Source organism: Protopterus annectens, chromosome 4.part0, assembly GCF_019279795.1.
Source record: "Protopterus annectens isolate FY-2018-M chromosome 4.part0, PAN1.0, whole genome shotgun sequence".
NCBI lineage: Eukaryota > Metazoa > Chordata > Ceratodontiformes > Protopteridae > Protopterus > Protopterus annectens.
In genome coordinates, this window is record NC_056733.1 from 1,705,232,952 (window position 1) to 1,705,246,961 (window position 14,010).

Sequence of the window (14,010 nt, forward strand, 5' to 3'; positions counted from 1 at the left end):
CTAACTTCCATGCTTTCAGACTGTTCCAACATATCATATTTTTGGAATCATTTGGGTTAGGCCCCCCACAACTTCTTCCAAAAAAAAAAAAAAAACTATTCCATTCCCTAGTTAAGACTGCGGCCCCTTTATAAAGCTGTATAATGTCTAGTAAGATCTTTCCAAATATTTGTCATTTCATACTTGGAAAAGTACAGGGAAGATACAGTCATCTGGCAGTTCCCAATGTCTCCCTTAGTTTCTACAAATCTTTCCTCTGTTTTCCTGAAAGGAAAATTTTTCTTCATTAAAATCTGTCCCAGCCTTCAAGCTTTGTACAGTTCAACTCAACTATCCTTTCTTCTTTTAATTTTCATACTCCTGCTTATCTAAATGCATTTCCTGTAAAGTTACTAAATTTTGGCTTTCCACCCTGATCACATTAAATATCCTATACTTTTTAGTTGTATTAGTTAATCCATTGACTTTCCAACTGAAATCAACAATGGTATTCATTATCCATTGACTTTCCAACTGAAATCAACAATGCTATTCATTTTTCCTTGAGCTTTCCAGACTGCACTGTTTCCAGTCTTCAAGTAAGTTCTATTTCCCCTGTAGTCAAAGTACTACAAAAAAAAAAAAGTCATGTTTTTACATACTGCTGTTACCCTTTAGTCACCTCTTCCTCAAACTGGCCAGTCATAGCTCACTGAGCTTCTCTTTCCTTTCATAAGCTTACCTTTCTACTTCAAACCCATCCCTAAAGTTAAAAAACAAAATTAAAAAAATAAAATCCCACAGCTTTAGATTTTTCTTGGCACTTCATTTAAATATATGCATTATATGTACACACAAACATCCAACTCGAAAGCATTCATTCCTAAATTGTCATGATTGTTCCTTCTCCATAAAACTAGATGGTCAGATTGGTTATTCTGGCCTGGAACGTCTGCTGTCCATTTCTGACCCTTTTCCTGAGGCCACTACTTCCCTTTACAAACTCTAAAATCTCCTGTGTCTGAAACCTGCTAAACTATTACATTTGCATTTTCCCTGCTAATTAAAGGAATGAGACAATGTATACAGATTTTAAAGTAATAGAGCCCTACCATGCACTATCTATACAAAAAAAAAAAAAAAAAATGTCACAGGAGATTCAGAGGTCCAAATGAGATCTAATGTCACATTTTACAAATGGGTAGTAATACGTACTTAAGTCCGATACCAGGGCAAGTCCTCTCACGGCTCTCTGGTATTCCTTCATTGAAGGTATTGCAAAGACTCCACCGTTGAACATAAAGTGGCATGCCTTTTAAATAAAGGAAAAATGTCCATAGCTCCCTTACTATTATCTACTGGAATTCATTGCTTATCCTTCAAAGGGCTTTCCTTTAATGTGGTATCACTAGTTCCCTTGCTTACAAACATTTGCCCAGTTCCCTCATGGTCTCTTTTGGGGACTGTAATGTATTACACTCCCAGGAAAGAAGATTATCAGCTTTGCGAGAATGATTAGTTTAAATTTTAAGCCATTTGCTTTGCATCTTACTTTGACCAGTAGATACCCTGCTCCCAGTCTTTGGATTGTCACTGAAAAAATCCATATCCGCATATATCCTAGGTCTCCACAAAACAAACCTTATCTCTGGTTTCAGTAATTGTGAGAACGTGTGTGTGTTTATTTATTTTAAGTAAAAATATATGCAATCTTATAGCTCTCTGCCTCTGCTGTCTGTTAGGTGCAAGGGAGGGAACCACTGTGCTTTGCCATCAAGAGACCTTGCTGTCTTTGTCTTTTGAGATTCGTGACCATACTGCCAACCTAGATTTAATTAATGCCTCAGTCTCTGCACCCTACTTATGCCAGCATCCCACTAAATTTCAAGTTTCTTCACTGAGAGCATTCTTCCTGTTCTGTTATCGCGGCACCTAGTAAGGTCATTTTAGCATCTGCAGCTGCTAGCTTGGCCTTTAAATAGATCATTCTTATCTGTAAGTTTTTGCAGAGCATTGACATGGTCTTTCACCACTTCTGTTATCTCTTTAAACTGTTTAATTTTCTTTCATATAAATGTCTTGTGTAGAGTTGATCTTCTGCATGTAGATCTTCTTTGCCGCCCCCCCCCCCCCGCCATTTGCTTCTGTGAGTCATCATTAAAAACTGAAAGTTCTGATGATGCACTTAATGAAACCCCCAGACATCAGTGTCCATGGCTAGGGCAAAATCCTTTTAGGATTTATTTTCTTAATTGTTGGAGGAGCACAAACACACTTGAAAACCTCTTTGCATTATACAATAAGTCCCAGAAACGGTTCTTTTTAAATAGTGGAAGATTACCACTTTTCATGCTTTCCATTTTCTAGCCTGTTTTATTAGAAAAACAACCCTTATCCTTATCTGCATAAATTAAGAACATAATTTATACTTCTGCTTGTATAAAAATAAGGGAAGTTAATATTTTTGTAATAGACACAACATAATCAGTACGCTTGTTTTGCATTTTTGCCCAGCAACCCAAGGTAACAATATCGTATTGCTTATACAAGCCATAATCTTGTTACAGTACAATATAAATGTACATTTTTAATTTAATATCAGCAACATAAGTCACTGATGAGCACCCCCCATTTAAAATGGGAATATATTATATTTTCGAAAGCCGACAATATTGAATGCTTAGAATCTCGAGCGTGTAAATGGAAATCTTCGTAAGGGGAGATTTCCATTTACTGCAATGTAGTGCGGCCTCGAAATATTTAAGTAGTTGGGGGTGCAGGGTGGCTTGCCCCCTTGCTTAAACCAGTTAGGGTACTTTTTTTTTTTTTTCCTGTCTTTTTATAAGGTCAACTTTTGAAGACATTAACCATATGTTCGATTTTTTTTTTTTTTTTTTTTTTTTTCAACCATCTATCTTATAATATAGACCCTTTCAAATGTCTCTGATCACTATACAGAATTACTTTACAATATTGCGTGCTTTAATTTCCGAAGAATGAGAAGCCGCATCTCCTTCAGCTTGCTGACTCACTCTGCTATGTAAACTTTATTTCCTCCTCAGCCTGTTCTGCATCAAGAAAATGTCTTTGTTCCTCAAAAAAATATTCTATAAACAAGTCTCTCTCTGTGTATACTGTCAACTAAAAAGTTTCACATGTATCAAGTCTTTCCTTCATTTCAGCCTCTGATATCTGCAGTTTTATCATCTCATCTGAAAAGCCACTTTAAAGCTGCTTCTATTCTTCCCATCGTTCTTTCGCTTATTTCTGTAGTTCGTAACACCCCTGAAGGAACAAGGTCAAGTCATCCACAGTTAGGGCATTCAGTAAGTAGTTGTACTTTTTAGCATGTTTAAATTGTGTAGAAGTTCATGAGAAGATGCAGCCTTTTTTTTGGGGGGGGGGGTCATTTTCTGCCCTAAGCGATCCTTCAATTGCGTAACCTGATTTCAGTCGAGAGAACTTTTTTATAATTGTATTAGTTATGTGACATAGAGTCCTAAACACATCTCATACGTAAGTGTCTTTGATTTGATCCTACCTTTTGTATTTTTTTCCTAGAGCTGATTAGCATGGCCTGCACATGGTACCCATTGTTGATCACCTCTGGACAGTTATTCATTCCTCTGTACTGCATGTTTGAGAGGGATGGTGCTAAACATATAGGAAATACAAAAAGGCAGTGTATTTTTGTAGGTAAGTAGTAGGCTCGCTGCTATAGCAGGCCAATTAAGCCTAGCCAGTTTTTCTTTGTGCTGCAAATAACCTATCCCGTTTGGTTATAGATTGGCTATACCCATTCCATGGTCGATAATAATATATTGCACCCAGTGAGAATAACTGGGATCATATCTTTATTGAATTATCACTTATGACAGGCAGTCATGCATTTGTACAAATGAAGATAAACCACATGGAAATATCTTCAGTTGCAAGCATTATACATCACATATAATCTTCTATGCAGTCATTGTTCATCAAACATTACATAGCTTATTCAGTTCCTGCCTTCTCTTAAACATCATTCCTCCTTCAAAATGTTATTCTGCATGTATGTTCCCACGATTCACTTTTTTGTTAATGTAATTTGCTCCTTCCCTTTTCTAAAGATCCTACTTCCACTTCTGTTACTGTATTCACTATTTCTAGTACAGTTAGTTTGATTTCCATTTTCTAGCAATTGCTTTTATGGCAGCCTTCCAAATTAGTCAGTAAGGACTTAATATGTCCAGGCAATTCTGATTCTGTATCACAGCTCAAAAAATTTCTTTATTTACACCAATTTGCTCACCCAGTATTTCTGGCAGAGTAGTCTGCAGAGAAATTTTAGTGTGTGCCAACTCATTAACCTCTCAAATTTGTTTCCAATTACCTCTTCATCATCACACCTTCAACACTGAGGAAAAAAAAATCTTTGGAGTCTACTTGGGGTGTAAATACCTATGCAAACATTTTCTTGCAAAAATCACAAGTCGTCTAGACTTCACATATTTGGGAGCCATACAAGCAAGTATCCTCCCATTGTTTCTTTTTGAATTGCTTATCTAATCTTTCCTCCCAGTCCTTTCTAATCTACTATGATTTCAATTCCTATTCCTATCGTTAACCAGCAATATTTTATACACCCTAGAAATTATACCTTTTTTTAACCGCTTCTGTTTTGGATTCTACTAAAATATCCATAAAACAGAACTTAAGTTTCTACTGTCATCTTTTCCTTAGTTTGTTCCCACACGTCTTTAGCTGCTATAACAGAATCATTTTTAACCTGTACTCCTACGTACTTCATTTTATCATATCCATAATATGGGTACCACTGAACCAGTTCATGTATGAGTTGTTTTATCTTCATTAATTTTGTATCCCAAAAAGACTTGAAACTGTCTCAGAATGTTCCAAACCACTGACATACCTCTTTCTGTTTTTATCTGGTACAAAACTATATCTGCAAATAAAGCCATCTTTCTTGATTAATATACCTGTAATATCCTTGACTTTCTGATGTTCTTATTTTTTTTTCTCCACCAGTGGTTCTAAGTAGATAACAAAACTGAAAATATGACATCCCTGCCTGGTTTCTTCTTTTCAAACAGAGCTGATCAGGCACCTCCCCACTATATTTTTCACATCTGATTCTGCATATATCCTCCTAATTAATCTATTAGTCAGGGAATGCAAATGCTTCCATTGTCTTACTCAGAATCCCAGCTTACACTGAATGCTTTTTCTACATAAAGACCCACCAACAGTGGTATTTTCTTAAATTTTGTTTCCCTCTGGATCATCACTATTCTGTTAATGTCAAATGTTTGCTTCTCCTTCACAAAACCATAGTAATCAATATCTATCAATTTTGGCATCCCCATGCCATTATTTTAGCCATTGTGAAAATAAACAATTCATAATCCTTAGAATCAAATTGGGCCTATATGAAGCTAGATCTGATTGGTCTTTACCATCTTTATGTATTACAGCCACCACAACTCTCTTCCAGGATGATGTTTCTCCTCCTTTTAAAATGCTGTTAAAACCTTCCAGATCTTTTGTCACTTTCTTCCCTCCAAGCATCCAGACTTCCACAGGAATACCCTATATTCCTGGAAAATTTCCTGTAGGTTGGTTATACATCACCTTTTTTATATCATCTTCTCCTAACCTGTTAATTGTTGAGCCGCATCGATCTTTAACCTTGGTTTATTTATTTCTATCATAACCATTTCCATTTGTACTTTTTCTTGATTTCCACATTTCTCTGCTAGATGATATATGCACAGCGCCATGTGGGCAAGGCCTTATACCTTCATATTTCATTACAAATTGGATTTGGCCTTCAGGGGACAAGCATCTTTTGGTTCTGTGGTGCTCAGGAATATCCTTCCTTTGGGCCACCCAGGACTCAAGTAGCTGGGGACTCAGTCCTAACAGTAAGTAATGAATAAAGATTTACAACATCAGATAAAGAAGTTGCATCTTACTGTAACGTTCCGTCTGTGTTGTAGATCTTTATTCATTCCTTACTTCCCACCCTCCTTCCCCCTGCCTGGACTCCTGGTGGACTTTAGGTACTCCTAGTTAGGATATTTGTTCGTAGAGCCTCCTACTTTTTTCCTATTGCTACATCTTTTATCTAGGGCTGGCAAACTCGATGTAGAGTATCTAGGAGAGGGGCATTGTGGGTAGGTTCTTAGCTGAGAGTTTTTGGCTTGCGCAAGCTGGGAAACGGCCGTATCGGTTCCGAGGACAGAACCGAGGTCCTAACAGTAAGGAATGAATAAAGATCCACAACACAGATGGAACGTTATGGTAAGAAGTACTTCTTTTTTTTTTTCCACAAACATTCTCTACTTTCTCCATGATTTAGTACTTTGGCCTTCTGCCATTTTGTCAGAATCCGTTTTTCCTGCATCTTTACTATTGATGGTCTTTGCTGCTTTCTTACGGCCAGGTTTGGAGCATACACACAGTGTCCTTTCAGTTAACAAGTCTTGCTGTGGAATATCAGCCCAGTTCCTTATTGATGCTTTCATAAAATTAATAGTCTGTTCTTTCCAGTTTCTCTGGTACAGTGGAAGATCTCGGGTTTTTCCTATGTGCTGTGTTCTAATTCTGCCATTTTTTGAAGCATCTCTTCTTGAGCAATCTCGTACTCAGTCTGTTCTTCATTTCGATCTCTGATTTTTCACAGTTTTATCAGCTCATCTGAATAAAGTTTCTTTCATTTTTTCCAAACTTTTGTTGTTTGAGTTCATGTACAACTTCAGTGTTTTAATAATTTTTAAGCACATTTGACTTGTTTTTCCTCTAGATTACTTCCAGTAATGTCTTGCACCCAAGCTGGAGCTTAGACTGCTTTTTTGATGAACCGCCGCAGGATTCTTCTCAGCCAGTGTTTTCTCGTCAACTTCTGTGGTCAGTTTCCTTCCAGGTTCTCTAAATTTCTTATTTGCTGCATAAGCTTAACAAGTCTAGTCTGCAAAGCTATGGAGAGGATCATAATGGAGCTCATAAACAAAGATATAGGGGACTTGCAGACATTGGACCCGACCCAGTTTGGCTTCGTCAAGGGCAGATCATGCCTTTTGAACTTGGTTGACTTCTTCGAAACAGTCACCAAGGCCATTGATGAGGGAAAGGCAGTCCATACAGCCTACCTTGACCTTGCAAAGGCCTTCGACACAATACCCCACTCGGGTATTGTAGAAAAACTTACCAGCTTAAATGTAAACCCATATGTCACAAGATGGGTTGCAAACTGGCTTAAGGACAGAACCCACAGGGTTAGAGTTGCTGGCGCTATGTCAGACTCCAAGCCGGTCACAAGCGGTGTCCCACAGGGCTCGGTCCTTGGCCCCCTATTGTTCGGCATCTACTTCTCAGACGTACAGGCCAACATGGGAAGACTTTGGCTGACAAAGTTTGCAGATGACTGCAAACTGGGCGCCATAGTGGAAAGTGCATCGGACACGGATATCCTTCAGAAGGGACTCAAGGAAACAGATAGCTGGTGCCAGAGCCATGGCCTGAAGTTAAACGCCAAAAAAATGTATAGTCATACCCTTTGGGAAAAACAAGGTAACCCCAAGCTACCATATAGGTGGCAATCCACTAAGCACAGAAGAGGTTATCAGGGACCTGGGGACCCAGGTTGACAGTGGCCTTTCTTTTGACACTCACGTTGCTAAAGTGGTTAGAAAGACCTACATTGCCCACCTGATCATGAAGGGATTCACATCCAGATCTAGTGAGGTCCTTGTTCCCCTGTACTCTTCACTTATCAGACCAATGATCGAGTACAATGCCCCATTCGGGATGTATCGCACCCGACATCTGCAGCAATTGGAGAGACCCCAAAAGTTCCTCACCAAAAGGATAAAGGGACTCCAAAATCTGTCATATGCTGCCAGATTGAAGAAACTCCAGCTCTATTCAATTGCATACCGTCTGCTCAGAGGTGACATGTGCCTGACATACAAGGCCATGTCCAACCCGGAATTAATGGACATGCTCCACCTCAAAAAATCCAAATCCACCAAAACCACTAGAGCAAGCGACTTAAACCTTAGCACGGATATAAATAGGACGTGCTGGAGGGATAGATTTATCACTCAGAGACTCCCTATGCTGTGGAATAAAATCCCGGTCCATGTGAGGCAGAGCACCTCGCTGGCTCTGTTCAAGAGAAATCTTGACCTGTGGATGGGAGATCGTAGGTTTGTCCCGGGAATCATCTCTGTGTCACTGCTGGACAGAGGCACAACAAACTAATGGGCACAGTATTTTTTCATATAAGGGGTGGTGTAAGCCACAAAAATTTGGGCTAGGCTTATAAATGCCTTAGGGCAAATAGCCTAGTATAAACCTATGAACCTATCCAAGCAATGCACTTACCAGCCAGTAACTGAAATTTACCCAGAAGACAAATTCACTTGCTCTTTATTTTTATTTATTTTTAGTTTCTATTTTCACACTGGGATAGTCTAAATTAAGCTGTTAGTCAGTGTGCACCCATCATGTAAGTCCCTGCAAAATGTTTTATCATGGGTAGGATCTGCATGCTTGTGTATTTGGCGAGTAGCTATGTGGTGATTTAAAGTCTGGGACCAGTGATAAACTGTTAGGAACCAGGCAGAGGTATCCTCTTTCAACCTTCTTTGCTTTATATTTAGATATTTATTAGTAAAGAAAATTAAAGGACTCTCAAATTCAAGGATGTAACTGGTATGGTAATCAAGAATGGTAGGCTTTATTTGCATGTTATATTATGTATTTTTCTTCATAAAGCCAGACAATGTCATTTTGTTGCTGTGGAACATTTTGTTGCGGTTTCATGTCTTCGTGATGTAAAATTATTGGAAGTTAAAAGCTATGGTATTAAACTATGTTACCTACACATGAATTGATTCGGCAATACCCATATTTATGGAACAAGACAAGATGAAGTATTTAGGTGTATGAATAAAAAAAAACATGCTGTTGTGGCAGGTAAGGATTTGTTTGAAGCGACTTAAAAATTGTACAACAACTGAGAAACTGGAAGCTCTTGAGTGTAGAAATAAGATACAAGCAATGAAACATTTTTTTTAGTTCCTTGTGTTGCTTGGTCACTTCATGTCCAAAACTGATTGTGTGCTGCATCTTGCATGTAGTTAACATGGATGCATTGAGAGAGTTGTTTAATGATTTGTAATCCTTCTCTCCATCTGTTGTGTACAGGTTAATACACTGCAAACTGACTGATATGTCTGTAAATGTGCTGCTGATTTGGTTACTCACTGTCTTAGCTCCTTAATATTTAATACTCAATCTAGCCATAGAGCAGGAATAATTTCCATTGTTACCTGCTGTTTTCTTGTAATATTTTATCTTTATTAAGAAAGATGCATATTACTGTTTGCTATGGTGTCATCAGTGCTGCTGATGGCATGTTTGGCGACTAGCACTATTTTGTTGTGCATTTCTTTCACGTTCAGCTATTCCTAGTGTAAAAATGAGTGGTTTCAAGTGATATTGGACATCATACTGCATATTTTGACATTGTTGCTCCTCAGCCCACTGCTCATCAAGCCATTTCCAAGTACTGCCTTCTGTGTTCCTGATTTCCACAAAGAGGAAACAAAGCCTACTTCCCTGGACTGAGAATCCACTATTGGGTGCAAACAGTGTCTAGCCCCATGAGGAGTGAGATAAGAGGGAGTGGGGAAGATTATTAAAGTAGTGCCCCTGGGACTTCACTGGATTGTTACAAGGCAAGAGGAAGAAGAAGAAAAAAAATTTTCGTAAGAAACAGAGAATTTTTTTTGCCACTTAATTCCCCCATTGTCAGTAATAGCCAGTTCTCTGGGTGGAGAAGACTTCCCAAGTAGAGCCCCCAGACGTCCACTGGATTGTTAAAAGGCAGGAGGAAGAATAATACCCTGTTTTCAAGGAGAAGGAGATCAGGCTTTTGGCACCCCACCCCCCATGGTCTCTAATACCCAGCTGTCTGAATGAGGTTGGGTTGTCAGTGGTGTAAGCAGAAATGCTTCCTCTGCAGTAGTGAACCAGTAGCACAAAACTGTGGTCACAAATACATGGGTAAACTATAGTCTAGCTGTAAAGTCATTATCCATTTTAAATTCATTTGATTCCACCACTTATTGTATGGTATTTTACTTGGGTTATAGATTGTAAAAAGTCTGTAGTTACTCATTACTGTTAAAGTTGTTTTCAAATCTTTGTTTATGCTTTAGTTGTTTTGTAGGTTGACTGTCCAATTGCATGTTTTTATTTGCTCATCGGAATACCTTTTATAATTTGCAGATGTTGTGCTTTTTTTAAACTTTTCCCTGAAAGGCGCATTAATTTTTTTTTTTTTTTTTTTTTTTACCCCCTTCCATTTCCAGGTCATTCTATCTCGACAGTATGGCTCTGAGGGCAGATTCACCTTCACATCTCACACACCAGGAGAACATCAGATCTGTTTGCATTCAAATTCTACAAAGTTTTCGCTCTTTGCTGGAGGCATGCTGGTAAGAATTGCCTGATCTAGTACATCTTGTATCTTTTCTTTTTGCATCATAATTCTTGGCCACAGAGCCAGATTTCATTGTATATATTACAGTATAGCTTTTCATGATGCAGGGGCTGTGTTGTTATCTTGCTGATTGGTAAATAGTCCCCATTTCTTATTTTATCAGCACATTAGTAGTACTGACAGCTCCGCTGTTATTTGTGGGATATGGTGAAGGTATTTCTCTTATTTCAGTAGAATTTCTCATTTTTGAAACCAACACGCAGGAGTTAACTTTTTGTTTATAATGTTTGACTGAGCTTGAGATATACACAGGCAGCTAAACAGATTTAATAAATATGGTCGGAATATTTCTTAGTTTCTTTTATAAGTGTTTTATGCACATTTCTTTTTCATTCTGTACCAGTTTTTAATTTTGCTCTGTTGGACAGAAAGTGTAAACTTTACATTGTGTGATGGCCTGCTTGTGGTGTTTGCATATAACCAGTGACCTGTTTTTCACCAGTGGTCTAGCTATTGTATGGTGGTACATTGAGGTCAGTTTAGATATTAACAGATTTGTTTCTTGATTTTAAAGGGATGTAGAGTAATAAACCACTGTTGTAGTTAATGCAGAAGGCTAAAGCTCTGACTTTTCAATGAGCTGCATCTTGCGAAGAGTAAAGGGTTTGAATTGTTCCACCTTCGTTTGCCTTCTGTGTGACTTTGAGCAAGTCACTTAACCAGGTTGTGTTTGGGGGAGGGGCAGTTGAGAATTTGGTCTAGGTTCTTTAATGCTGTCCTGGATTGCATACCTAGTAACTTACTGTGATCCTAGAGGACACTTGAATTTCGTTGTCCATTTGTAGCATATGCAGTTAGCATTACTGGTATTCTTCCTTGAGGCAGGAAGACTCACCTAATTGCGTATAACCATGCCAGGCTGCTGCAGCATAATACTAAGAGTGCATGTTGTAGTACCGGTTTTCTAAACTTTTTTTCTTTGTAGCAATTCTGGACTGCTTTTTCCATTTAGTACTAGTTGAAGCAGCATGGCCTGTGTGTTGTTAAACGTTAAAGTAATGCTTCCTTTCAGCAGTTGTCCTATAGTCTAAAATTGTTGTGTTTTGTTACTGGGCTTCATAGCCAAAACATGAATTTTACAGATGCATTTGTTCACTTAGAACAATTTGGCATTTAAGCACAGATGGTCTACTTTTATGTGCACTTGGCAGATAAGTGCTTATTTACCATTGCTACTTGTAGGTAAAGTGCCTGGATTTCCTTAATTGCTGTACCATAAATTTTGCATAATTTAAGACTAGGGTTACACCAATACAATCTTCATGGAGTTGCTTTAAAGAAGTGTATTTGTATTTGAATTATGTAAGGTCGGTATTGTCTAGATGTTGGCTGTAGTAGTGTCAAACTATATTACACATTTTTAAAATTCAAACTTTGCATTTCATTTGAATTTAGTGTTCCAGCAAGTTGTGTTACTATAGAGTGTATACATTTATCTTCTTTTGTAACAAAAAACAATTATTTAGCACTGTTAAACGTGCATCTTGATTTGTATTGTGTGTTGAAACAGTAGAGTGTTATTTTTAAGTTACATCAGTGATTTTCCCCATCCTTGCTGTAAGAAACATTTGTAACTGTTTGCAGAGAGTTCACCTGGATATCCAGGTGGGAGAGCATGCCACAAACTACCAGGAGATTGCAGCCAAGGACAAACTCAGTGAACTGCAGCTGCGAGTGCGCCAGTTGGTTGAACAGGTGGACCAAATTCAGAAGGAACAGAATTACCAGCGGGTAAGTACTAGTTTGTTTAATGTTTTCTTCACTTATAGCAGGATGTATAGCTGTGGACGATGGAAGTTGTGCTTGCATTTTTTTGACATTCTAACCATCCAACTGCCTTTCGAGAGTTTGTGGTGGAGACTGGATATTTCATTTCAAACTAGTCACTTATACTTTCATTTATGGATCCTTTGGTGGTAGTCCTACTGTAAACAAGGTAGATAATTCTGAACATAGCTGTCGGTGTTTTATAGCTTTAATTTGGATGGATTGGGAAAAAAGTGTTTATAAATGGACAGAATTCATTATATATAAAAGGCTTAAAGTTTAAAAAACTTGGTGGATCACTAGTTATAAAGCATTCATGTTATGGTGTACTGTTTTTATTTTAAAAACAGATTTTCTTTTAATGCAAGAAAGCCATATCTTGAATATGGCATATGTGTGGTTGCGTCTGCCTTTACTAAAAGATTCACCACTCTCCAAATTACAGTTAGCATTAACCTGTCACCCTAAAAAAAGGCAAGTGGCTACCAGTCACTTGAAGAGGGTAACTCCACTCTTAGGCTCCCTTTCTCTACTCTGCTAGCAGATTGTATTAATGGCAGTCTCCCCACTATGAACCAAGATCCCCATCTATATCTGCCACCACCATACAGACACCAGAGACTAACCACTCTTGTACAATTATGCCTTCTCTCTCTGCTTGTCAATAAACGTGGCAGTCCATCCCCAGCCACACAACCTCCACAAGCTCCTGTCAGTCATTTAGACATTATCGAAGAAGCCAGCTTTAAATGAGCAACACAGCAAGTGCTTCCATAACACCAATGTTACATAACTGCTGTTCTCTTCACTTTTTACCCTACTTACAGTATCATACTCTCTACAGCACTCTCTCTGTCTGCCATAGCTTCATAGGTGCTTACTAGGCTGTTGATTTTAGGAGGATCTTTCGAAGCCTACCCATACATTCAGATGGTGTTTTTAGCCCTTGTATATCAAGTACAAATAACCCAGAGATTAGCAGAACATTTTCGTGTTGCACCCTATCAGTGAAGGGCAAGGGTGCCAAACCAGGAGTGGATTTGTAGTTGTCCATCTATTCATCCAGGTTATGTCTAAATAGTGTAAAGTACTCCTCTTTATGTGGAGAGGAAGACCATTCCAAGGAATGCTCTGTTTATGCTGTAAAAGAGATTGAGATCTGTTGAGTGGGTTTTTATGCCCCATAAGACTTGCAGTCTGCGGTGGGTATTGCATGATAAGGTCTTTTGAGGCTCCATGTGTGAGGCCTTTATCTCCTTTCAGTATCCTGTGTAACGCACAGAAGAGGGACTAGATTTTGAGATAGTCCACACAGTTTTTATGATTTAGGACCTTGATTTCTTTAGTAAGAAACCATTGTGAGCGTTCAGTTTGCGTTAAATGCTTGGACTGGTCCATACTCTCTACTTGTCTTCTTACCCCTCTCTTCTTCTTTTTTTCTTTAGTCTTATCCCCTCTTTCACTCTTTCCTACCCGTAATCCACATTTTAATTAAACTTCTACTCATCCCTCTAAAATTGTATCTTCAATCCTGATAGAAGAATGCTGACTTTGCACTTCACAATATTTTTGTTGCTTTCAGAACCTATTTGCCCCCCCCCCTTTTTTTTTTTTACTTCAACTGTACAATATTGTGTCATTTAAATAAACTGTATAAATCTCTGTCATTGTTTATTGACCCAGGCTGAGCC

General features: G+C 38.3%; 1 protein-coding gene across 1 annotated transcript in view; it reads left to right on the forward strand.

The window, feature by feature from the left end:
- LOC122799988 (transmembrane emp24 domain-containing protein 9-like) overlaps positions 1–14,010 on the forward strand; it is a 96,044-nt gene that overhangs the window by 11,002 nt on the left and 71,032 nt on the right. The window contains exons 3-4 of the mRNA XM_044069436.1: positions 10,362–10,487; positions 12,137–12,283. Of these exons, the coding sequence (XP_043925371.1) occupies positions 10,362–10,487; positions 12,137–12,283 (273 nt within the window). The remainder of the gene's footprint in view (positions 1–10,361; positions 10,488–12,136; positions 12,284–14,010) is intronic.